Source organism: Ambystoma mexicanum, chromosome 9, assembly GCF_040938575.1.
Source record: "Ambystoma mexicanum isolate Mex_15411 chromosome 9, UKY_AmexF1_1, whole genome shotgun sequence".
NCBI classification, from domain to species: Eukaryota; Metazoa; Chordata; class Amphibia; order Caudata; family Ambystomatidae; genus Ambystoma; species Ambystoma mexicanum.
The window spans coordinates 1,288,964,736-1,288,992,518 of record NC_090931.1 but is presented as its reverse complement, the minus strand read 5'-3'; the positions used below and the strand labels follow the sequence as shown (position 1 = coordinate 1,288,992,518).

At 46.1% G+C, this 27,783-nt stretch overlaps 1 protein-coding gene across 2 annotated transcripts in view; it reads right to left on the bottom strand.

Annotated features, from left to right (window-relative positions):
• The window catches only part of LMLN (leishmanolysin like peptidase), a 951,783-nt gene that overhangs the window by 787,562 nt on the left and 136,438 nt on the right, over nt 1-27,783 (bottom strand). For both annotated transcript variants that reach the window (XM_069616632.1, XM_069616633.1), the window contains exon 6: nt 16,232-16,407. In XM_069616632.1, the coding sequence (XP_069472733.1) occupies nt 16,232-16,407 (176 nt within the window). The remainder of the gene's footprint in view (nt 1-16,231; nt 16,408-27,783) is intronic.

Genomic DNA, 27,783 nt, shown 5'->3' with positions numbered 1-27,783 from the left:
GGTGGCGGTATTGGGGTGCAGTTGTGGAACAGTGTGCCTGCCTACAGATCTTGGTCCATCTTTTTTCCGTTATGGGGGTGCCTAGGTCCTTTCCCCATTGTACTTGGGAAGATGGGGGGTCCCGTGGGGTAGAGAACAGCAAAAAGCTATAAAGCCGCGATATCACCCCCTTGGTCCCTTTGTGTGTTATGAGGAATTTCTCAAAATCGGTTAGGTCCCGCCTAAGCGTGTCCCCCCCCCCCCCATCTGCTTTCGGTAAGGGCACCCTTAAGCTGTAGTATCGAAAGGGGGAGAGGTTAGGGAGGCCCAGGGCGTCCTTCAGGTCACCAAGAGATATAAACACCCCATCCACCCAAAGCTGTCCGGCCCTACAAAGACCTACCTCATACCATTGCTGGAAGGCTAGTGGTTCGTTGATCCCTTCCCAGAGTGGAGGAGCCCAGATGCAGCTCAAAGGTGAGGGCCACGTTGTGAGCCATTTTAGGTAACCCCCCTCATTCCATATGGACCACAGCACCCCCAACACTGGATGTTTCAGAACCCTCTTCGGAATGGATGTCTTGGGGACCCATAGCCACTCGTCCAATGTGACCGGCGAAAAGAGTGCGTTATCTATGGTTACCCATTGTTTCTTTGAGCCAGTCGTCAAATGGTCAACAAGGATGCACAATTGTGACGCCTTATAAGTCTTTAGATCAGGGAAATTAATTCCACACTCATCCTTGGGTCTTACGAGAGTGTCGTAAGCAATCCTGTGGGATTTACCGGCCCATAGATAACGGAGAAGGGCCCGCTTGATCTCTAGGAGGAATGAGTTCGGTATCTGGGTTGCCAACATTTGAAACGGGTATAAGAATTTGGGGAGGACTACCATTTTGATGGAGTTAAGGCGAACCATCCACGAGAGGCCGGATTTGATTGACCTCCATAGGGGCGGGTAGTTTACCTTGAAAAGATCCTCTAGGTCTGATGGAATTCGGATCCCCAGGTGAGAGAGTCCCTCTGTTTGTTTACAAAACGGGAGGTTATCAATGTATTGTCTCTCGGTCCCGTTGAGCTGGCCTGCCGGGAAAGCCACTGATTTATCTACGTTGACCTTATAGCCCGCCAGGGAACCATATCGCTCTAGACTATTCAACACCTCTGGGACTGATTGGGATGGTTTAGAGAGGTACAGGAGGACATCGTCAGCGAACAAGGTTATTTTGTAGTCTGTTCCCCCTATTTTAACACCTTGGATCTGATTGTTAGTCCTAATTGCTATAGCCCAAGGTTCCATCACCAGAGTGTATATGAGGGGAGACAATGGGCATCCCTGTCTTGTGCCTCTCTCTAAGGGAAAGGACTCCGATTCTCCTCCATTAACCACCACTCTAGCGGAAGGGCGGGAGTAAAGGGCCGACATCCATCCCCACCACCTCGGTCCCATCCCCAAGGACGACAGAACCCCCTCCATGAAGGCCCAGCTCACCCTGTCAAACGCCTTCTCCGTGTCTAGAGACAGGAGAAGGGCACCGTCAGATTTCACTCCGTTTGAGCTCAGTATGTGCAGGGTTTTGCGCAAGCTGTCTGCTCCCTGTCTATTCACTACAAAACCTACCTGATCGGGATGAATCAGTCGGGGGAGACACTTTTCTAGACGTGTCGCCAAGATCCTGGTGAAGATCTTAGCATCTGTTCAGAAGCAAGATGGGCCTATATGAGCCACACTCCACTGGGTCTCTGCCCGGCTTAGGGATTACTGTGATTATGGCCTGCAGGAATGTCGGTGGAATGGTTTCTAAGGTTTTGATTTGGTTAAATAATTTGGTTAGTGGTTGGGTTAGTTCGGATTGGAATTGTTTATAGAAATCCGCTGTGTACTCCTCTTCCCCCGGGGTCTTGCCTATTTTAAGCTTTTTGATGGCTTCTTCCACCTCTTCCTCTGTTATCTCCTTGTCCAGTGTCTCCTTCCGATATTCTGGGGATGGGCACAGTGTCTAAGAAGGAGTCTATGGCCTGAGGTGTACAGGTGTCAGTGGCGGTGTATAGTCTGCGATAGAACTCGTAGAATCTCACGTTGATTTGTTCATCCCCCACCACCAGGTTGTTGGCGTTACTATGGTTGCGATTATCTGTGTGGCTTGGCATCGTTTGAGGGCAAGTGCCATCCTGTGTAGGGTTCTATCACTTTCTAGGTAGTATTCTTGTGCCAAGCTGGTGTATGATTTTTGCACCCCGTCTGTGGCGAGTTGCCTGATCGTGTTCCTCAGCTCTTGGATTTGGGGCCCAATCTGCCTGTCATGTGTTGCTTTATTTAGCTGTTCCATTTGCCTAAGTTCTCCCATTAGTTGGATCTCCCTTTTCCCCCCCACTCTTTGCGTTTGTGTGCCTAGCGCAATATACACGGTCCTCTTAGGAAAGCTTTGAAGGCGTCCCAGCACCAGTATGGGATGAATCCTGGCTTCTCATTGTCTTCCCAGAAGTCCTCATGTCGTCAGTTCTATGATGTCTGGATATTGCAGTGTGCTGAGGTTTAGGCGCCAATGCCGGGAGTTTCCGAGGCATGTCTGGGATTGTGAGGTGGAGTACGACCGGTGCATGGTCCGATAGGGTGATTGGTTCTAACTTGCAGTCGGTGGCCAGATGTGTTGCGTTGGTGGGCATTAGCCAGTAGTCTAGGCAGGAGTAACTGTCGTGACGATGGGAGTAGTATGTGAAATCTTGTCTGTTCGGGTGAACGTGTCGCCACATATCCACCAGGTGTAAGTCCATCATTAAGGTTTTGAGGGTCCCTCTCTTCTTTGTATTAGATATGTTAACAGGTTTTGGTCCCTTGCAATCTAGGTCCTGGTTCAGGATTATGTTCAGGTCTCCCCCAATTTCGGTGAGGCTACTCATGTGTTGCGCGCATTCTGAGAATTAGTGAAGTATGCCGGGGTGTCCATTGTGGAGGCGTATATGTTGAGTAGGTTGATTGGGCGCTGTAGGAGCCGAACTCGTATCAGTACAAATCGGCCCCCTTTGTCGCTGTGCGAGTGTACAATCTGTAGTGGGACCAGCTTATGGATCAAAATGGAGACCCCCCACCCCCTGTTTCCCTTGGTGAGGTGAGTGTGCAGCAAATCCCACCCATCCCCGTGACAGTTTCTCTGCTTCTGTTTTGATTAGGTGGGTCTCCTGCAGGAAAATTGTCACCCTGGATGCCCCTCGTGTAATTCAGCATTTTCCAGCGCTTGAAAGGGTGACCCAGTCCATGTATGTTTAAAGTCACCAATGGGAGCTTAGCCACTGGGTGGGGTTACAGAGCTGTCCAGCGTGAAGTTTCGTGGGGTATTGGCCATAAGGGTCTGTCCGTGTGTCTATTTGATCTGAGCATGCAGTTTGTCTCATATTTATACCATCCAACTTGTGGGGGAACTCCCACTTCTTATTGAAACTGTGGTCAAAACATAGACCTGTATGAAACCTTAAACAGTAACATTGGGTGGGCCAACCCGTCGGCCCCGTCCCAATACATGGCTTAGGAGCCCATATATGGGGTTGGTGGATGCTAGTCGTGGGTTCGCTTCCTGTTCCCATATATTGTTTGGTGGGTATCCGTGGGGTGGTAGTTGGCATGTGCGTGGCAGGTGGAGCTCCGTTTTTTTACGTCTTCTATTGCCATCTACCCCATAGCTGTTAGGAGATCTGTCCCTTGTGTTTGAGATCCGCTTATGAGCTTTCAGAGTGTCGAGACTTGGTTCAATATTTTCTTTTCCTTTTTTGAGCTGTAAGGTGGTTGTTTGCTAAGGTTCCTCGCCGGATTGCCCTCAGGGTCTGCCAGTGCGTTTCCTATGGTCAGGGTTCCATACTCAGGGCCCTCTGCCCGTCTTGCATTCGGCAGCGTTCGATCTTGTTAAGGGGAGGTGGGGTGAGATGGTCCTGCACCGTCCGGTGTAGATTTTTCTAGTTCTGTCGCTGAAGGAACCGCCATGCCGATTCCAGGTCCTGCAATGAGTGCCGTTGTCCATCTATCTGGACGCACTATCGCTGGAAATTTTAAATAGTGCCGGTTGTCTGTCGCCTAAAGGTGCCTCAAATATGGGGTTGAAGCCCTTCCTTCGTCTTGATACCTCCATTGAGTAATCGTTGAATATCTTGATTTCTGCACCGCTTATGCGCACTGGGGAGGCCGCTCTGTATGCTTTCAATATAGCTACTTTATGTTGGAAGTTTAGCAGTCTCATAGTTGTGACCCTCTGGCGTTCCTTAGCGATGGTTTTGGAATAGGTGCACTATGTACTCGCTCTATAGTGAGGTCTCTGGCGTTTGGCAGGTGTAGCTCGTTGTGCAGGAGGTCGTACACGTATCCTAGATCCAAACCTTCGGCGCTAACCAGTATACCAACCACTTTGAGGTTGTTCCTGCAGGATCTATTTTCTTGGTCTTCGATCTTTTCCCCTAGTCGCTGTACCTCACGTATGACCTTGTCCAAGTCTATTTCCATGGTTGTCCGATTGTCCTCTATGGCGCTTATGCGCAGTTCGTTATCTGTAGTCCTCTCTGCTTGAGTTGAAAATTAGTTTTGGAAGTCCTGTAGGACTTTAATATATTGGACCATAGGGTTTTTTTTTTTGAGTATGTTGACCAATTAGCTTCATTTCGGCCAATATGGCCTGCAGCTGCAACTGGATGTCCATTTTCGTTTTTAGTTCGTGCCAATCGTCGCGGTAGACTTCCAGCTTGTGCACTGTTTGTGCTGTCTTTCAGATCGGAGTTGTGAGCAGCCTATTGCATGCCCTCCGTGGCGTGTTTCCTGGCCATATATTGGCTCCGGAGGAGTGCCGAATACGGTCTGGTCTCACTTCATCCCCGGTATTACGTGGGGTGGTAATCCGCTTCGGCCAGTCATATCGCTTCTCTCCTGTCGTGTGTTCTGAGCAGTTATGTGTAGGCTTTACATTGAGGTGCAGACATTTGGTGCAATTGATGTCTTAGGCCTCGCTTTGTACCAGTGTGGTTAGGTCACTGGTTGCGGATGTGGACATCCTCGGGTGTCCACGTCGATGTGAGGACTCAGTGGTTTGCGGGAGTTATGGAGTTGCCATTGCGGGCCTCTTGATGTTCTCCCCTGCTTTCCTGTGTCCTCTGGGCTTATTTGGGCGTTTGGTTTTTCCTATGTCGTGTTTGGAGGGGGTCAGTATTCTTTTCTGTGGCCACCTCCCTCCGTGTCTATTAGTTGTGTTTATTTTGCCCTCTGCAAGCGTTTTGAGTGGCCCCTCGCTCTTATGCAGGGTAGGCTTAATTGTTGTGTCTTGGCTTCCTTACTTGCAGTGTAATTTGCTTCGCTTGGGCATGGTGGTGGCTTGAATTGAGCGCCAGAGGCGGCGTGTTCTGTCCTCATTAAGTGCTCTCCCTGTGTCTGGTTCTTGGGTAGGGGGTCTGATTACTTGCGTTGTGATTATATTTATCAGATTTCTCTCAGGATGTGGGTCGCGAGGGTGGCGCCGGTGATCGGTCGCGTGCAGGCAGGGTGCGTTGACTTGCTGTGTCCTTGCTGAAAGCAAGCCAGGTGTCTGGGCTGTGGATGTCTGCCCTTAACCAACACAAATGAGGCGATCTGTGTTTGGCGTCCCCAGCTATGGATTGCATGTGCTTCATGGGGCCGGTGTCCCCACAGGCGGTCCTAGTCACCCCGACCGATGTTGTCCCCAAGCATGGCGCATTCTAATTCTGCTAATGTCCCTCGCTTTGGGTAGAGGGGGTGTTGGCGAGTGTCCTGCACCCCACTTAGGTGTGCGTATGCTGTGGTTTTCAGGGTTAATGCCTGTCACGGCTGCTGTGTACCCTGATCCCCATCGGGGAGTGGTGTCTTCGGGCTCTGACCTCCTCAAACCCTAGCTGCCGCAGCGGTTATATGGTGGCTGTGCAATCGAACGCCCTTGCATACGCACGCCTTACTTGTTTGATTGATGAGGCCATCCCTGCTCCGGCGCCATGTCCAACAACAGGCAATGTAGCGACCACCTCCCGGCCCGCCTCCTCTTTGTCTGCGTGTTCCTTTGCTTCTGCTGAAATCCGAGCTGCTTTGAGCGCCCCTGGGTGGGAGGACGAGCTCTGTCGTTTTCAGCTCCTATCTCCCCTGGGGCCAGCGAGTTGGTGCTCTGTGTCTCGCTATGTATCCCTGTGTCAGCAGACTCCGGCTGCTGCGTCGCTCCGTTTCTCCTGCTGCACACAGGTTCCTCTAATGCTGGCTCTGTGTCAAGTGATCAGTTGCCGGATTGTCTGCTTGTGAACATATCGGGACCCAGCATCACGTGTTGCCTGTGCTGATACAGAGCCGGTTATGTGTCTGGCGCTCGTACATCAATTCTTCGTGCCTTTTGTGAGCTCCGTTGGACGACCGTGCTACAGTGCGGGCGTTTCTTCTTTGGTGAGCATCTCAAAAACCGCTATGCAGTTTCACCCATCTCTGCAGCTCACATTTCGCTTCATGTAATCTCCTTTTCTAATCGGTTTGCTGCGTTTCAAAGGGTAGAAGTCAGCTGTTCATGCCTTCTACCGATGGAGTTCCCTTACCCTGCAGCCATCTTGCTCGGGCTCTCAAGCGCCCCCATCTCCTTCCTGAAATTTCAAACAATATACAGAATGTGGAAATTGGGTGGCAGGCTGAATCTATGAAAAAGCACTGTAAGCAGCGCAACATTTCTATGACAAGCTCAAACGCCAGGAGCAAGATGGGGCTACCCGCCTTATGACTTTGCAAATAGAGCATGCTCAACAAAAGACTGCCTATGGGGGCCGGGAACGCCTGGGTACCTCACGCAAGATCTATGCCCAACAGATTCCTCTGCCATCTTTTCAGTAGTCCCACCTGCCACAACAGACTTTTGCACACCCGTTTTTGCCTGCCCAGCAACCCCTTCCAGGGCAACCTTTCTTCAGATATTGCAAGCAGATGGGCCATCTCATCCAGCGATGTCCTATAAAACCTTCCAGACCGCGGAAATATGGTCGCACTAATCACAACATTGATTTCATTCCTCCTAACGGTTCCAATTGGTACCCTACACCAGCACTACCTCCCCCTCCACCACCTCCTTCTCCTAACAGGGGCTACAAGGACGTTCAGATTTCCTATGGTCCACAATGACATTGCCAGAGGGACCTTGCCGTGCTGTCTGCTGCTTTGCTACTAATGGACCGGTCTGGTCACTATCTCAAATGTGGCATCCAGGGAAAGAGAGTGAACTGTTTGATTGACACTGGTGCCAGGTGCTCTAAGCTGCGAGCGGCTGAATTTCCTAATGTGGATGTCTCAAAGGAAATTGTCAATGCTGTTGGGATATCTGGCACCACTATCCCACACCCGGTATCAAATGAATTGTCTGTTTCCATTGGTCCCATCACTGAACACCATGCCTTTCTGTTAAGCCCTTGCTTACCTGCAAATCTGTTAGGTATTGATCTGCTATGCAAGGCATAAATTAGTTTTCAAAAATTGATTAGCAGAGTTTGCTAAATAAAATGGTCTTGATTAACAAACACACCCATTTGATTAGCAATGTTGTACTAATATGTTTAACGTCATCAGAAGTTATTCGGATCCAAAACATCAAACGAGCATAAATGCAGCATGAAGACAGACATCAGTGAGACGAATAAGGCCTTGCAAATTCTTTAAAATTCCACTAGACCTGCAGGTTTAGTTATTTAGTTTACCTACTCGACCTAAATGAAATGCACTCGGCCCATAACAACGGGTGACACAAAATGTAAATGCACTTTCTGTAAAATGGTGCATGCACCACAAACCCACTAAGTTTGGCACACTGCTGCCAACCAGAAGCCAGCTATGCACAGTGAAACTTTCTTTGATTTTTACTGCAAAAAGAAAAGTTCATGTTACATCAAAGTTTCTAACATCCCCAGCAAATGGTATTCACCCTACATCAAATCTACTGGACGATGCGAGCGAGTGGACTTTGCAAGCCTTGGCTGAGTCTGTAAAATGTAAAAGGTTAGCTACACGAATGGACACAAATAGATTTGATGAAAAGGCTCTGAAACCAGTTTGGCCAGCTGTTTCCTGCAGGTGCTAATATATAATGCAATCATAATTATAAAGAAAAGCGAGCTCTGGAGGCTAACTACAGTGTGTGGTATTGCAGTAGATGTGGCGATAAACAGTCTGGATGGAAATATTGATCATTCTTTTGCGTGAACACCTAGTTAGCCTTGTGTATTCGTTATGTAAGAGGAAAGAAAGTAAGAGACTAAGCACAGTAGAAGGTGTAGCAGGCGGAGAACTGGTCAAACTAGGTGGAATGTTGTAGTCGGCTTCCATCACACTTTCAGGGTTACTGGTATAAAACCGCTCATGCGTTGAGCACCAATTGCGCAGATAAGTGCAACCAGCAGGGCAGGTCAAGTAACTAGATTTGCCACTAAAGGCAGTTGGCCATGTGATCAAGTACATTTTCAAAAGTGTTCAGTCATCACTGTGATGCATCCTCCCCAACAAAAATAAATCTAGTTGACACTGAGATTTAGAAACACTAGGCTAAACTTTACTGTAAAGCATGGAGACAATGCAGTGTTTTACAGAAGCAATAATGGGGAAACTTAAATTGTTAGGAATGGAATTGCATGACCATTTTTAATAAAGTTACACATACTGGTCTTTTCCAAACAGAATATATCTTTGCCATAGGTGATATAGTTGGCTTAATAAAAGTATCATCCAGATTACTTCTCGTTTTCTAATGTTTGAAAAAGAAAAAATATATTGTCTAGCACTCCCACACAGGCATTTGGCACTTATGAGTGAAGATGATTACTATTGCACTCTCTCTCCATTAGGTCCTTTGGACTTGCAGTGAACAGACAAGAGGGCTGCGAGAGCATTGAGAGCCAGAGAGGAATTCAGCGTGACTGGTGCTTTTATTGAAAAGGGTAACTTAAATAGTTAACTTTGCTACACAAGTGTCAATTTAATTAGCAAACCCACAGAACTGCCTATCAAATTGCTATGCGACACTGCTTATTTTATGCCTTGGCTATGTAAGATGCATTGTAACATTTATTTTTCTGCTGATGGTATTTATCTAGAGGTATTTATCACAAGCTAGGCAAGCAGAATGTTTGTTTCTCCTCCAACAGCCCACTCCCCCAGAGCCTCATTCACTGCTCACACCCGCACAAGCTACACAGGTACAACACCTTATTGACTCAGTGGCAGTGGCCCTCTGGGCAGCACATGCCAATGAGGTAGGCCACATTCTCTCTGCTAAACGCGTTCGCATCACACTCAATCCAGGAGGTGCCTCTCCCATGTGTGCCCCAGTAGAGAATATCCCCTCGGGCATAGGAAGGTATCAAGCCTGTCATCACTTCCCTCATTGGTCAGGGCATCCTCTACTACACCAAGAGCCCTTGCAATACTCTGGTGCTCCCAATTGAGAAAAAGGGCACAGGCAAATTCCATTTTGCTCACGATTTGCGAGCACTTAATAAGGCGGTAATACCTTCAAATCTGGCGGTCCCAGACCCCCTGACCATTCTCTCCTGTATCCTGTCACACGCCTAATTTTTCACTTTCATTGACCTTGGCTCTGCCTTCATCTCGGTCCCCATTCACCAGGACTCTCAGTATCTCTTTGCGTTCACTTACAAGGGACGTCAGCTCACCTACAGGTCCCTTCCAAATGGGCTTTATTGACTCCCCATCTCTCTTCTCCCAGATTCTGCAGGAAGACCTGCAGGATGCCACCTTTCTGGAGGTACTCCTCTATGAACCAATACATGGATGACCTACTGTTATAGCATCACCTTCCTTTCAGTTCTCCCTCACCGACTCCAAAGTAAAGGTCACAAAGTAAACAAACGCTAAATTGCAGCTCTGCCTACCTACAGTCTGTTATCTAGGACATTACATTTCCCACAGCGCTAGGTACCTTGCCCCCTCTCGAGTGTCCTGCATCTTACAATGTCCCATGCCCGCCACTAAAAAGGGAGGTGCGCTCCTTTTAAGGCAAGAACAATTCTTGTTGCCCCTGGATCCTTGATTATGCCAGCATGGTTGGACCTATGTAGGTGATGCTACATGACTCCCAGCCTGACAAGCTCACATGGACTCCTGACGCTTCCACAGCCTTCGCCATGTTCAAGACTGCCCTCTCCATTGCTCCCGCCCTTGCCCTTCCTGACTACTCAATCATTTACCCTGTTCTGTGATGAGAAAGAGGGGTAAGCCTTAGGTGTACCCGCACAGAAGCACAGGGACCTACCACACCCTGTAGCCTATTTTAGCTCACAGTTAGACTCTGTAGTCTCTGCCTTTCCCAAATGTCTCAGAGCAGTAGCGGCTGCTGCCCTTCTCCTTACAAAAGCTGACAACATCGCCCTAGCACATAACATGAACATAGCAATAACATTCTGTATTAGCACTCTTCCTCAGGGGTAAAGCACAAAACCTATCTGCTGCACGTCTCTCCAAATATGAAAAACTGCTCCTCTGTGCCACCAACATCATTCATCAGAGGCGCCCCACTCAACCCTGCCTCTGTCCTGCCTACACCCGATGAGTCACCCGCACAACTTCCTTGCAGCGGTTGACGTTTTATCATTACCAAGAACAGACACCAAGGATATCCCCCTCCCCAATGCAGACCTCATTCTCTTTGCGGACGGGTCTGGTCTTAGTGATTCAAAAGTGAGTATACAGGCAGGTTTTGCTGTTTGCACCTTCTTTGAAGTATTAGATGTTTTTCAGCCCCCCATCAGTACGATCAGCACACGTTGCTGAACTCATTGCCCTAACACAGGCTTGCACGATCGCCACACAACACAGACACTATATTCACTGATTCACGTTACGCTTTTGGTATCTCACATGACTACTCTCTACTTTCTGACAGCATCTTGCAGGGTAATGCGCTGGCAGATGGCCATGCGAAAAATGCAGCCCTCCATGGCACTCAGGCTCCTGATTATGTGCTGCTGTTTCTCCCATCATTGGCGGACCCCTTAGCATCTCTTTACGTCCTGGCGGACCCCCAAGATGCAGCCCCCCAGGCCGAGAAACAGAGCTGGGAAAAGCATGAATGTGTTTGTTGCTCCGATCGCCTATGGTGTGATAACAAGGGCCGGTTGGTGGCCCCACTAGCTCTCCTGCCACATCTCGCACGTGTTGCTCACTCTGTGTCCCATTCAAGCAAGGGAAAGATGACCTCAGAGGTACAGATATATTGGTTTGCCCCCACGTTTCCCTCCATTGCTCAGTACTGTGCTCACTGTCCAACCTGTCTCATGTTTAACCCTGGAAAGCCTGTGAAAACCACTCCAGGGGCCCATGAAGTCTCTTAAGGCCCCTTCGTGAATATCTAAATAGACTTCATGACCTTAACCAGGCACGCCTCCTTTGAGAATATCCTAGTTATAAATTGATACATTCTCTGGATGGACTGAGGCCTACCTCTGTAAATATGCTGCTTCCATGACTGTGGCCAAGAAACTGCAAAAGTAGTTCATCCTATATTTTGGCCTGCCAGTATCCATAAACCCTGACAGAGGCGCCCATTTCACTTGACAGATAGTACAGAACATTTGCGGTGCATTGGGGATACTCCAGCACCTTCATTGTAATTTTGACCCACAATCGGCTGGGGCAGTGGAAACGCTAAAACTTCGATGTGAAGCTCTGCCTTGCCAAGGTTTCTCAAGAAACAGGACTAAAATGGCCCAATGCCCTCACGCTTGTCCTCATGGACCTAAGAAACTCTGTAAACCGAGTAAATGGACTCTCCCCCCATGGAATACTCATGGGGAGGCCCATGCATATGCCAGTTACTCTGCCCCCCCGCACCGAGCTCTGTGACTTACAACTGAATGATGATCTTGTTGTGTCATATTGCAAAAGACTAATGTTCATTGTCAGTTCTCATTTCCAGCAAATTGAAGATGCTCTGCCTAGACCACCTGAAAAGCTGTGCCACAGTCTCCTGCCAGGGGATTGAGTGGTCCTGAAAGTGCATTAGTGAAATTCCTCCCTGCATCCTCGCTGGAAAGGTCCTTTCCGTATCCTGCCGACAACCCACACAGCAGTCCGCTGTAGAGGAAATGACTCCTGGGTCCATGCTAGCCAGTGTGTGAAAGCAGCACCTCTACTCGACGACGAAAAACAGCTGGAGGTCCAGGACAAAGACAACCCATCTGCCATCACCAAAGACACAGCAAAGCTGCAATCTGCAGGGGTACAGGGGAAAAGGACCCCACTTCAGCTACCCACTGGGGTCCCAGTAGTTACAACTCTTTTGGCTCTGCATCCAGCACTCCGCAACAACAAAGTTCTGCTACTTGTCCCAAGGTACAATTTGCAGAGTGCGGCCACCATCTCAACTGACATCAGCAGGTGAACCATCGCTCTCAAAGGTTTTTGCTACCCTTGTGTCCTGCGGGTGGCCAATTGATCTAATTTTTTGTCACCAAGCAGTCACAATAATGCTGCGCACCTGGAGTGTAGGTGCATAAGTCCTCCAGCTAAATGAGTTTTTGAGGCCAGCTGAGTGCCCAGCGCTGCAGCCGATTTCTTCCACCTCTACACATCCGTCATCATCCTGGCATCATCCTGGCAGGGATCCTGAACTTTGGCATCATCGTCTGTCCTGTCTACCGGGTCCTGGAATGACTGACACTCTTTGGAACTTTTGGGCATCTGCGTATGGTTAGACTGCTAAAGATAGGAATAGTGCTGCTATTACAGTAGTAAATGTGAAGTATTTGCACCATGTTGCTGTAAATTACCATGGTATTTGTACTGCCTCACCCCACATTCACCATCCTACACCCAGACACCAACACCTTTCTCAACTTCTCTTGGGCCTATGCGGACCAAATGAATGCCTCTGATTGCTATGTGTGCTCTCACACTCCTGTGTACGCACGTGGGGGGATTCCCTTCATGCCGGGCCTGTTCAATCTTGCTGAATGGTGTTATGACCTCCTTATTAATGACTCTTCTTGTCCCAATATGACCCATCTCTTTCCCGGGGGAATCTTCTACCCCAGCTATGCCAATACTTTACGACCCAAGATACCGACTGCATTTGTTCCACACGCTCTGATCTCTATCACCGCGATAGGCATGCTGCCTTCAATGAGTATTACACCAGCTACCTATGTCATTAACAGAAGGGCTACTGCCCACACCTATAACGACACAGCTGTCAGTAAGATAGGACGATTTCATAGTAATTTTTTTTTTTTTTTTTTTATTGAAACACCAGTCTGACATGTCTCAATGCAAGCATTGTGACATCAGACTTTTATAACAATGTGGTCCTATGTATCCAAAAAGAAGGAAGAAGAAGAAAAAGAGAAGAGGACTTCTCCAAAACAAGCAAAGGTCCATCAGACTATTACCGTCCGCTCGAGCCACTTCTGAAAATCCTGGATGAAACGTTGTTTCAAATAAAGTTTGTGTCGAGACGTAGAGAGTCCAAGTAGTCAACTACGGCACAGCTTAATTTTATACAGTGTCCGGCTGCCGCATATGACCACCAATCTCGACTAATACAGTCCACAGGAATGAAGTCTCCCAGATGCGTCATCCGTTTGGCGGTGGTATCTTTGCATCTAGTGAGGAGATGTTCAGAAGTTTCGGTTTCACAGTGACAGAAACGACATATATTGTTACTCACTTCTTTAAAGTGACGACTCCATAGTAATAGCGCCAATGTGGCACTCCCACACCCACAGAGGGCTACATTTCCTATGTGGGTCTAGCGCCTACCAATGGCTAGCAGCTAATTAGACTAGTCAGTGCACCTTTGGGTTAATTCGCCCAGCAATCCCTTTTTCCAGAGGCTCACTACACACCCCGCCGGTCCAAACGCCATGCCTGGACATGGTTCAAAGGCCTTGTAGGGTTCCTGATCCCAAGCATTGGCACTACAACTAACAGGGCTGATCTGCATGCCCTATCACTCCACCTCGAACAGGTAGCAAATACCACCGCCAAAGGAATACAGATACTTAAAAGCGAACAAGTTGCACTCAGAACTATGGTCCTCCAGAATAGAATGGCGCTCAATTATTTACTAGCGGGCCAATGGGGCACCTGCAAACGTATAGGACAAGAATGCTGCACATGGGTACCCGATAACCCCTCCCAGGTTGAGGACGTCATGAAACACCTCCAAGGTGTTGGTACCACCTTACACAGTATAAACAAAGGTTTTGCTGGTTCACTGTTAACTTGGATTCAGAACACCTTTGGTTCAGTGGGCTCTTCCAATCTACATGGTATTTTAATGATTATTGTTATAATTGCTGTCTTTGAAAAGATGGCATTTCTTATTCGTTGCCTTCTGTCATGCTGTGCTAAACAAATATCTTGCTTGCCCCCGGAGGCCAGGCTGCTGCCGATCATTATAGAGACACCACAGCTTAAGTAGGACGCCTCTAAAGACGCCGCCAATGACCAGGAAATGTTGGATGTGTTAGGACATTTGTCTGACACCGAATGATATGACTTTTTGAATTGGGATCGTAGAAACCGACGCTTTAGATCTCTGAAGCAGTATCCTTTCTGTAACAATTCCCTTGGCCCGTAGCCCTATCGCTATGTTACCAGTGTATCTAGGCCTCCTACAATTGATGCTATACCCCAATCCTGCTCCCTGTAGTCTACGCTCTGTTTCAGCGACGACCAAACTGGCGGTTGATGTGGCAGGATTATTATTAGGCTATTCTATGTAGGATTAGTATGCTAGGTTATGCTATGCTATGGTATGGTATGGTATGCTACCTTAGGCTCTCCCATATAGTTAGGCCTCAGACCATCTATGTCACCTCCCTCTGTGTCCCTTTACACGCAGCACCCCAGACAGGTCCAAACCCCTCCTAGGGCAGAGGATATGTCAGACCTTCCCTTCCGATTATTCTGTACAAGTATAGCATTATCCCCATATATGGGAGTGAATAGTAGGGTTTCTGCGAATGCCGCTTATTCATAATACAACACGATGTCCCGGCAGGGCTGCGTCACTGAGATGTCGACAGTTCTTGCCAAATGTCTGCAATATCGTGCCAAGTAACACCCCCACTGTTAAAGTACTAAAACATATTAGTGTTTGCCTATGATATGCTATATAACCGGCACTCTGGGGGGAGAGGGGGTCAGAGTACTCCATGTGCAGACTGCCTGAACACTTGCATGCTGTGTTCCCTGCTGATCACTCTGTATGCTGTGTATTCACTATATAATACAAGAAGCTTGATTTACCACCAGTCTGTCTGATCACCTTATTTGATCAAAACTGAGGTTGGCCAAGTGTGGGCTTGGGGGGAGGGGAGGGGGCTTATCTCGGCCACCACAGCATCGTGAGCCAGACCCAAACACCATACAGCACTTGCGATAATCTGAACCCCCCCCACCCCCCACACATCCCACTCCCAGATTGGCTGCACAGGTTTCTGAAGCAAGACTTGCGCCTGTAAAAGATGTGTATAAATAGGAATATCTGAGAGAAAGGAATCCATTAGAATTCCATTTAATCGAAATAGCACTCAGTTATATACAAATGTTATGGAAGCATACAAAAAATAGGTTTAATAATAGATTTTTTGCAAAACTTAAATAATTAGTAAAGGGGTAAGGAAAAAAAGGAAAAACAAAGCAACAAAACATTAAAGCCATGCATGGTTAAGAAAATAGAAGGGTTGGAGAAGGAGCAAAAACAGGAGCGTGCACTCATCAAAATAAAATTGTTGAGACGTCATGAGGTGAATTGTAGAATTAAAAATGTCTGAAATAAATGCAGCGAGTTGTGTATGTATGTTGTGGGGTTTTATAGAATGCAATGCTCGCCTTGGGGCATCTTGGCACTATCGAGATGAAGCAAAACTGAACCCAAGCACAGTTGTAAAGCATAAAGTGCCAACATATAATTAATTACAAATGTTGGGAGACAGGAGAGAAAAAGATCTGCATCAATATTTATGTATATGCCCTTCCTAGTGGGAAATCTAGAGTTCCAGATGGCAACATTTCATAAGGGCAAGGAGACTGTGGGAGGAAGCCATCCATTGTCTTATGATCTATAATGTCTCAAAGTGGACTGAGTAAGCTGTAAGGCAGCATAGAGTGGAACACGCAAACATGTAGCAGCATATATTTATGTATTTAAAATGCATGAATTTCATCTTTTATGTTAAAAGATGATTTTGGTAAGGCTAGAGGTCACAAACAACAAGGAATGTAACATACCTGTCCATTTCTGCTTCTAGTTGGCAGTAAGCCGCATAAGCAACAATATTCTCTTGGCCACAGCGCTCAGTAGTCAGCGCACTAACATAAAGTACAAAGTCAGCATCTTGAACACCTTCTCTATCTTGTACACCAGCATGACTGCATCTCTCGTTTTCACAAAAAACCATACATGGCTAAAACAGATCAGGGGTGGAGGATTACAAAATTAGCTTATGGTACAGCGTGTGGATCACACATCATAACATTTTTGTGAATAAAGTAATGCAAATATTTAGAATGTACTAGTGAAAAAAAAAAGTCCCTTGCCAATAGATCCATTCAGAAGCATAAACAATGCAGGCCCATTACATACTGCGATACTTCAGAGACGGCTTTTCGCAGACAATAGAAAACAAATAAAAAATGCTATGTTCATACAAATATGTCTGGTTCATGTTTATCTTCATTTTTCCTAGCCTCAGATTATGCAATCAACATGGATTTAACTTCATTTATCCTATGTTCAACTACTGTGAAACAGGAAACCGTCAGGTATAGGTATGAAAGACCGTAAACATTCAAACACAGAATATCTAAATTGAAGTGCTGAAATACAACCTACCTCATATTAACCCTGTCCAATTGGACATTTGGCTTCTTTTATGGTCTGGTGGGCCTGCAATACTATCCATGTTGAGCTGCAGACTGCAACGTCATCAAGGTATGCCATGCATAAGTCATTAAGCCAATTCAGACCATAATTTACACATTTTTGAAAGGTTGCAGGCAGGCCTCCAGATAAGGTGTGTACGAGGCCTTTTTATGCATGAAAATCTTATAAATGTGACAGCTTTATTATTTTCCTGTGTACATTTACACACAGGTTTAGAGCAGACGGCAGTGCAAAGGTCAGGATACTTGACAGAAACCAGAAGCTTCTTTAGATTTGTATCTACGTGGATGTAATTGAAGGCCGTGAATAAAAACCTCCGAAACATTATGCATTTCTCTAAAGCCTTTCAAAAAAAGAAACTGCACACTGTGATAAAGGGAATGGTTTATTTCCATTCAGCTTCTGCTGTGTTGCTACTCATGTAGCAAACAGAAGCACTGTGCATATTTATTTTCCTAGTATTTTAAGATTGTAAAATTAATAAAATGGAAAACTAAGCTGCAATTGTGAATTCATATTTTGTAACAAATTATGCTTTTCTCCCCAGTGAAAGCAAACCAGTATTGCACAATTGTATTTTTCAGAGTTCCTGTGCTGTGTGCATAATCATGCTAATCATTTTTACACTTATAATTTAATGTACACTCTAATTATAAAAACAGTGCATAAAATGATGACTATCCACAATCTAGTTTACATCCATTCAACCTTGCAGTCAATGGAGTACATTACTATAAATGGTCAACGGCAGCAGAGTCTTTGCTCAAGGGGGAGTGCTTGTCATTAAACCAATCACAGGTGTTATAGCCTCTCAAATCTTCAAGGCTATAATTAAAACATCCAAAACCTGGCTCTCCAGGAAGTGCAAGCGCTGTTCGAAAACAAACACATGAAAGTTACATTTGTAATTGAAATAGAAACTCCTCAAAAACTGTCCCTGTGATAATCCAGATAGGTATTTTACTTTATGTAGCGCTTCATACATGGTTCGTCAACATCTAGGCACCGTACCTCAGTCGATACTCAGTTAACCGACCTCTAGAGGATGTGGACCAATAAGATAGCTCGGCTGGTTCAGCAGTCGTTGCTATGATGCGTGTGATCTGTAGGTTGCAGGTTTGAATCCCGGCAAGGCCATCTCTGCCTTTCATCCTTTCAAGGTCGATTAAGGAGTACCGACTTTGGTTTGGTGATAATTGTAATAAGTATGTTCTATGTACAGCGCTTTGCCAAAAGTGTTATATAAATGACAATTTGACAGTGAGATTAGATATAGAATTTAGCATGGAGTCCTTGCCTCTCTGCACTGTTGTATCATAACATCAGCATACCATTAGGTAGTAATAGCTCCAGTAAATGGGGACTTTCATTAAACATCAAAAGACAATTCTGCTATCGAACCTCAAAACACACAATGCAATTCATGCTTGCTTTACTATGTAATTGGCTAAGTTTTTGTGTTTTCAACATTTAATTATATACAGGAGAGATGAAATGGCCAGACCTTAGAGAAATAATGAAAGGTGTATTCGGACAATGCAGAAAGCTGCCGCACAGTAATGATTTCCATACAGTTTTTGCACACGTCGGCTAAATGTCATACATTTTACTCCCTTGCAAAGGAGAAAAGTCATGTTTACTCTTAAAATCACATTTACTCTCAAAGTTTAAAAATAGGGAGTAAAATACTCCCACCTCAAAATCGTATCTGGAGCACTGGTTGCAGGTGCATTATTTAACCCAAAGGTCATTACTCTGAACTGGTAAAGATACTCCGATACGTGGAGAACAAAGTTTTCTCCATTGTACACTCTGTTAGGGGCATTTGCCAATACCCAGAGGTGAGCTCAGAAGTCCCAGGATAAGAGAACATTTTGGAATATAGTATACAAAGTAGATAACCAGGAGGGATCAGGTTTTAAAATAGCCATTACTGAGAAATCTTGGTATACTTAGTTTTCAAATCTGTATAAAGAGGACAGACTTAGTTATTGCAAATATAGAAGAACTTAAGGGCCCCCTAATAAATTCAAGAGGGTTATGTCCCGCTGAAATTCACAATCAAAGAAATGCAGCAGGATCTAAATAACACTCAAGTAAAGCACCCGGGCCCGATTAAATCGCAGTTGATTTCTTCAGAGTCAATTATCTGGGAACCATACCTGATACTGTTAAAAAAGAAATTGTAAAAATAGGGAAAGTCCCAAAATCATGGAAAAAGGTCGAAATTGTCCCAATGTATTAAACATTGAGACTTAAAAATCCTTTAAACATGATACAACTACTTGGTAACAGTTACTGTATGATTTGTTCCTCTCAATATCTGTCACAGGCACAATGCCGGATTCTTGGAGAGCATGTTACATGGTGCCAATATTTAGAAGGGGGTCATAAAAGACCCACGCATTTATCGAACAATGCCTATCCTTGATTCAACATCTAATATATATGCGGGTCTATTATTGAGAGAGTTAGCCGACTGGGGTGACTATTAACCGACCCATGAAATATCAAACTGGCTTTCAGAAAAATTGTGGAACTACGCTAAACAGCCCGATCATTCAACTATTAATAAGTCAGACCGGTGGGAAAAAGTCTGCACCTTTATATCTGGCAAGTGTGGCCTTGACTAGCACCTTTGACACGGTTGAGAGGAGCAAGTTATGACCTGCATTCATGGGGCATTCAAGGGGGCTTACTAAAACTATTAGTGGAGTTACACTCTGGAACTTCGCTCCAGATTAGATTAGACAAAAAAGGCGATCTGTGGGCTCTGTTACACTTATTTACGGGACTTAAGATAGGTATGTGTCCTTGCACCACACCTCGTCAATCTATATTTATCGGATCTAGATGAAACAATCATCCTGTTGTACTTTTCCACCAATGATAGGGTTCCACTACTGTATAGGGTTCAAAATTGAGGGGGCTATTTAGCTCCTGCTTCTAGCATAGTGGAGCCTGGTTAGCTTGAAACCAACAGCTACCAGGAGCTACTTTTGTCTCCTAAGGCCAACTGGTGCCTTCCAAACATGCACATGTGATATTAACTTTGAGTATTTGGGAATGGTAATAAAGAGGAATTAGAACACATGCACATCTAATATACATGTATACACAATGGTTCATACAAAATAGACAAAAGGTTAAAGCAGCAGCTATGGTAGCTTCCGATTCCCATGTGGTAGCTCCTGCCTGACACCCAGGTGCTGGTTTGAGCTCCTGCTCATCGAATCTCAATTTCGGATCCTGCTGTATGCAGACAATATTGTGTTTGATAGAACATGGTTAGGGAGAATTCTCATTTTATGGCTAATTTCCCTTACCTATAGTCCCCCAGCAGCTTTGCTGGATTTGAAGGGTTTGTTTTTTTCTGCTGCTAAGAGTGCGGCTCTTTTTCCCACTCTTAGGCATATTTGCTGTGTGTGTTCTAGGCTATTTTTTGTGTTTAATGTCTATGGGGTTTATCTCACCCCCATAGGAATCATCTTTATCCACATGTGTTACACAGCACCCTCCATGCAGTGACACAGGGGTGTCGTAGAGACCCCCAAACAGACGCTATACCCTGGGACTGACTACTGTCTCCCAGGGCATGTAAAGTCCCCATTGACTTTACTAGTCAATCTTTATTAACAAAACCAGTACAACCCATCTTACTATGGAGGTACTGGCAAGGGTTAATAGTTTTTCCCTCATGTTCATTTTCGAGAGGGTACCGTACAGTCCCCCTCTCAAACGTTTCTGGCTGGTGGCAGTGGTTACTACCAAAAATATTCGACCGCAAATATTTCCCTATGGGATTTTCCCATTGTTCGAGGCCATCACATTTACTGACAGCCTCTAACATACCGTCGGTTTATTTTTATATTAACTTAACTCCTCCGGTAGGTTTTATTTATTTATTTATTTCTCCAAACTCCTAACCCAGGTCTGGGATCCTTTGTTCGTCCTTTTGGCGGGCTTCTACGAAGAAGCCCTCCTTTCGGCACCACTGAGTCCGGGGTTGATCCATTGTGTGGGAGGGGGAGTAGGACCCCTGTATAGGGTTGCCTCAGCAACCCATGTCGCACTCTGCCCTGATAAGCTGGAGGGTCTTCTGCCAGAATGACCACTCCACTGTGTGAGTGACAGCTAGGCTGTATGAATGGGGATCTTTTTGCATAAAAGCAGGGTCCTGAGGACTGGAAGAGCAAGACATAGCCACTGGAACTAAAAAGCCGAAGAGGAGAGAAGCTAAAGACATCTGCAACGACTGAACCACCGGTGAAGCCCTGCTGCAGCGTCTCACCACTTTTCTCCACACGACGAGAGAAGATCTTCATCTGCAAAAGCCTTCTTCCCTTGAGCTGGTGGGGCCAACCAGTTTGCCAATCGCCTTCCTGGACCTGCCTTGGTCGAATCATCAGTACCCTGTTCTCGGAGACCGGATAGCCAGGCACCCGTCCACCCGGACCGCGATTTAAAGGTGTGTACCTTTTATTCATTGGGCAGCACCGCGGCTGGTTTCATCCCTGGGCAGTGCAGTAACTCGAACCTTTCTCCACGACGAGAGTCTATCTTCCTCTGCTGGATCACCCGAACTGCAGGAACTGCCAGGAACAACCACCACCGCAGGAGCCTCTTCTACATTTCAAGGTACATTGATCCGCCAGGCCGCCCTTTTCGCGTGATAGTGCTAAAGTTGTTTTAAATCCTTTACCTACCTGTTGGGTTGGCCGCCCCTATCCTTTAACATTGTCTTTCACCTTCTGCATCCACCTTTTCGAATCATTAACCAAAGACTTGACTGTAGCTACAAGAACATTTTGCTCCTGGGCCCTTTGTCCTGTACCACTGACTCTGGCACAGGCCTATTGACGGTGGCTAAATTTGTTAGAACTGCCTTCTCTAGATTGCTTCTCAACTAAAACTGTGTTGGTGCACCTACTTCTTATAACCACCTTTTTCTTCCCATTTTTAAACTTGTGAAGTGCCATTTTGCTCGGTTTTCATTTAAGCATTATACAACTTAAAGTGCTGCCTTGCCTAAACTTGTTCACAGACTTATGGGAAGTGTTACTAGGGTGTGTAAGAAGAAATTACTGTATAACGTGTGCTTTCCCTCCCTTGTGAGAAATTGCTAGAGTGCCATTTGTGTTTGGTTTTCACTGTGCCGTTTTGCTCAGTTTTCACTCTTGTTCAAACTGGTCTACAATTTAACTAGGGAGTTGTGTATACTCTTGACTGATTTTAACTTGCTTTAATAACTGATTAATGTGTTGAACTAGAAGTGTGTAATACATACCTATATTCTTTTTAATACAAAACGTTGGTGAGGGTTTCCTTGTACCCTAGTATTGTAGTCTTATTGTGTAAACCCTGAATACTGCTCATCTCCCTCTTGAGATAAGTCTGACTGCTTAGCCACAGCTACTAACTAAATCTTTGTGGTACATACTGATACCAAAGGGGATTTATTGCTCAAACCTGTAGTCTTAATCTTCTTTAGTGTTGCCAAAGGGAACTGCACAGGATTCTAACAAACATCTATAGGCTTGCACAGATCAATGAACACACTAAATATCTATCTGCACCAGAACAACATGATTTTGAATGTCAATAAAATAGCAGTTATGGTGAGCTCTTGATGTTTAAATGAACATGCAAAGTTGGAACATGGCAGGACACAGGATCAGGACTACACAGAATGTACATTTAGGGTTTCCCTTACAAAACCAAGTCACAAGACATGCCGTTTATTGTAGAAAAAAATCAAAACTAGCTCCACTCTATACGCAAATGCAGAAGATCCTATTTAAATTCGGTAAATTCACACTAATGCCTGTAACAAGATTTTATGTGGGGAAAGTAGTCCAAACAATTATATGGGGTTTACAAATCTTGGTTGGATTGGAGTTTTCTAAACAGAAAAAAAACTATTCTGGAAAAAAAGTTTTGGCCTTCCGTATTCAATACCATATGTTGTAACCAGGCACAAATTTGTCTTAATCTGGGAAACATCAGTCAGTCTGGCAAAGTTGAGGCTATGCCATAAGGCATTGGATCCTCCTTGAGCGTCCCCGTTTGAAGATCTAAATGGGGCTTTAATCCAACGTATCCAATTTGTGGAGGAATGTGATAACATCCTGGCCGAAAATTAATTCCGATAAAGGAAAGCTAATGAATAACCAAGTGAAAGTTTATAAAAAACGAAATTAGCAGAGTGGTGTAGAGATCAGTATAAGATTGCAAAGTACAAACTTTTCACAGAACTTGCCAGACACCACCGATGACATAATACCACGTTGGGCTATGTCTATAGAAGTATAGATCGATATACAGGCGCTTTCATTTTAAAATCTTGGGTACCTTACAAAGGTTGGATCCCATTATAGGTTTAAATCAAAATGAGAGAATGTGCCGCTTATGTAAAAGTTCTGATGCAGTAGAGACATTGAAACATTGCGTAATAGATTATACCGAAACTAAGATTTGGCAAATTTGTACTGGCAGATGGAGTCTGGACAGTGAGTGGTTCTGGGATAGGTTGATGAGTGACAACTCTACCGCCCTCCCCATTGCACTGGTGCAAGTTTAAATAATAATTATGAATTGAGGGAAAATGTGTAAGAGAATAGCGTGTATAGGAAATGATTTTGGGAGGGAAAGTTGTACGCCATCTTTTTATACATTGTGGATAATTTTAGGAGTTATAGATTTTTGTTAAGAGTATTGATGAAATAACGATTGAAAAGAAGAACAAGTTACTTACCAACTGGTAATGTTCTTTCGACTGGATGTTCCTCCAATGTATTCCTCATCTTTGACATGTAATGTCCACAGCTGTGCTGCTTCAGAAATGTTTTCGGAAGAGGGCGCCCCGCGTCGATGGCGTCAGGTCGATGTCCCTATAAGGCATCTGTTGAGGGTGACGTCATCGGATGTTTTAAGTAGCACGCACAGCGCCCGTAGCCTCAGTTCATGTTTACCCCTCCCCTCAGGACATGTGGCACACATGCCCTTTATACAGCATCGACTGCACTTAGCCTTATTGGAACGAAAGCTGTAATAGCATGGGAAATTCGAGAGGGGTAGGCTGGGAGAGCAAAGAGGAATACGTTGGAGGAAAATCCAGTCGAAAGTACGTTACCAGTTGGTAAGTAACTTGTTTTTCGAATGGATTGTGTCCTCCAATCTATTCCTCATCATTGACAGACTCCCAAAGCAATATCCATGAGTGGAGGAGGGAGAGGAATTTAGATGTACCCAATTTAAATGGCAGAGTAGCACCACCTTACCAAAGGCACCATCCTGAGCATGGGACATATCCAGGGAATAATGCTTAACAAACGTGTGTATGGAAGACCACGTTGCAGGATCACTGATGTTCTTTACAGGTACACCCCTCTGCAGGGCTGGCCCTGGTGGAATGAGCCTGAAAGCCCTCAGGAGGGTCCTTGCCAGCCAATCTGTAGCATTCAGAAATAGTGAGGATGATACACCTAGACAAGGTCTGCTTAGAAAAAGCCTGGCCTAATCGGTGTCCAGTATACCCTAAAAAGAGCTGATCGTCCACTCAGACTTTGGACTTTCTAGAAAGATAAAAGCTTAAAGCTCTCCTAGGATCCAACCTATGGAGTCTTTCATCATCCTTACTAGGATGCGGAGGAGGATAGAAGGCGGGGAGCACCACCTTCTGACTTAAATGAAATTCAGACACTACATTAGGTAGGAATGATGGACGTACTGTCAATACAACCCTGTCCTTGTGGAACAAAGTAAAAGGGTAGCTTTGAAGAAAGTGCCTGCAACTCACTCAATCTTCGAGCAGATGTAACTGCAACAAAGAAAATAGTCTTAAATGTCAACAATCTCAAGGGACAAGAGTGCAAACGTTCAAACGGAGCACCCATCAGAAACCTTAAGACCAAAGTAAGGTCCCAGAACAGTACATGAAAAGGCGACGGCGGGAACACATTTGCGAGTTCTTTTACAAACTGAGTGATCAGTGGGATCTTAAAATAAGAACATTCCTAGGATGAGCGCCTAAATATGGACAGCGCTGCTAGGTAACCTTTAATGGTTCCCACCTGAAGACCCCTGTGTGCCAAAGACAGCAAAAAGGAGAGAACCTCTGGAATTGAACACTGAAAAAGATCAACATTCTGTCCTCTGCACCAGTCACAAAACTTACAGCAACGGTACAGTGACTTTGTTGCTGGATGTCTGGCCGAAAGCAACACCTCCATTATGTCATCCGGGAGGTCCCAATCCTTATATCTCAATGTTTCAGTAACCATGCGTGAAGGTTTAGAGTCTTGACCTCTGGATGGAGAACCGGACCATCCTCTTGCAAGAGAATATCCTCTCTTTGGGGGAAACGCGTTGGAGGACAGATGGACATTTCTAGAAGGACTGGGTACCACGCTCCCCTGGCCCAATCCGGAGCAATGAAGATCATGTGGGTCCCGAACCTCCGTAACGGAATGAGGAATGATAGGGATCGTAGGAAACGTGTACAGATGCGGGAATGACCAATCAACAACAAACAAATCTCCTAGAGCTCCTCTCGAAGGGAATTCCCTTGAGCAGTACCTCTCGCACTTCCGGTTGGCACCGGTCACGAACAGATCCACCTGCGGGGTTCCCCAAAGGGCAAAGACCTCTTGAAGGACTTCCTGAGCTATCTCCCACTCGTGAGAGACTGCATTCTGCCCGCTCAGAGCGTCCACCGCCGTGTTCTCTTCTCCGGCTAGATGCACCGCCGCTAGGGAGATTCCTTCTTGGATTGCCCAGAACCAGCGCTACATCGCCTCTCTGCACAGTGAAAGCAACACTACACCTCTTCTTTTGTTGAGGTAATGCATGGCCACTGTGTTGTCCGTCATTATCGGGACAATCCTCCCCCGTACAGACGCAGAAAAGCCTTCAGTGCCAGCCTGACTACTCTCAGCTCCAAAGGATTGTTGTGCAGTTTGGACTCCGATGGAGACCAACGAAAGCGGATGTTCAGATCATTGGCGTGAGCTCCCCACTCTGTGAGGGAAGCATCCGTCACTACAGTTAACTCTGGCCACGGCTGCCAAAAAGGTTCTCCTTTCATGAAATTTCCTTCGCAGGCCCACCACAGAAGATCCTGCGAGACCTGGAACGGAATCCGAAGGAGATCTGACATCTTGCCTGAGAATTTAGAGCATTGTGTCCAGAAAGCCCATTGAAGGGATCTCATCCTCAGTCGGGCCTCTGGCACCAGAAAAATGCAGGATGCCATGAGACCGAGCAACCTTCAGAATTCAAAAGCCGGAGGACTCTGGCTTGTTGAAATTTGGTGACCAGATGGAGAATGTGTTGCGTCCTCACCTTGGGTGGCGAGCACATCCCCAAGGACATGTTAAACACAGCCCCGATGTACTGGAGCTGTTGGGAAGGTGTCATGTGACTTCTTGAAAATGAGAGAGAAGCCCAGTTTGTGAAGGGAGTGGCAGGTGATGCTGAGATGATCCAAGGCTTGTTTGGGAGAACACGCCCTGATCAACAATCGTCCAGGTAGGGGTAGACGTGAATCCCCACTCTCCTGAGTTGCGCTGCACCACTACCATGAGCTTAGGAGATCGGAGATCAACCCGAATGGCAGGACCCGGAACTGATAGTGCAAGCTGCCAATTGCGAACCTCAGGTATTTCCTGTGCTCGAGATGGATCGGCACATGAAAATAAGCATACTGCAGGTCCAATGACACCAACCAATCCTGAAGCTGGAGGGCCTGCAGGATTTGAGAAAAAGTAACCATCATGAACTTGTCCTGCCTGAGGAACTTGTTCAAGCATCGTAAGTCCAAGATGTGTCTCAGTGCTCCGTACTTCTTGGGAATCAAAAAATATGGGGCATACCAACCTTTGCCCTCGCTGCCACAGGCACTGGTTCTATAGTGCCTTTCTCTAGCAGGGTCAATATCTCCTGCACAAGGAGCAGATCTGGAATCTTCAAAGAGTGCTTCACCAGTGGATTGTCGTGAGGGCGTCGTAGAAAACGTAGGCAGTAGCCATAGGCTATGGTTTCCAGAGCCCACACATCTAAAGTAATGGCCAGCCACTCTTCTAGATGCTGAGACAGCCTGCCCCCTACTGGTGAACAATGAGACAAGGCCTCATAGCGGCTTTGAAGCGGCTGCGGCAGCGGCTGATGGCAAAGAGGCGGCTGCTTGAGCGGCTTTGGCACCTCTACCTCATCCACCACGAGGAAACTTACGGTGGCCCATTTGACTGGCTATCCATCTCACCCTTCCAAATGAGGAGTAGAAGCGAAAGGATCTGCCCCTCCATTGTTGTCCAATAGGACGAAAAGGCTGAGGTTGTCGAACAGCTGCGCCCAAAGATTTGGCTGCTGCTTTGGAGGTCTAAAACTTCTCAAGGCTCTCGTCAGCCTTGCTGCCAAACAGATGAGACCCGTCAAAGGGCATGTTGAGAAGAGCCTGCACATCTGGTACAAACCCCCGACTTCCTCAACCACGCAAACCTGCACATCGCGGTGCTCATAGCCACGGACCTGCTGACACTCTCCGCAGTATCCAACCCAGACTGAAGGGATTCACACATGGCATCCTTGCCATCCTTCACAATAGCTAGAAAGCCATCCCTTTCTTCCCCTTCGGGAAGATGCCCAGTGGCTAATGCAATGCAATTCCACAGACTGTGCGAAAACTTTGCTAAGGCACAGATAGAGTTGGCCGAATTTGAACACCATACTCCCAGCAGAAAACACCTTGCGTGCCCATCCATCCATGCGCATAGTGTCCCTATCAGGAGAGATTGAAGGGTACGCCTCCTGCTTCGAGGTAGCCGTGGCAGCCTGCAACCACCAAACTCTCCGGAGTGGGGTGAGTGGGTGGCCAGTATTTCTTCCTCAAAGACTTGTT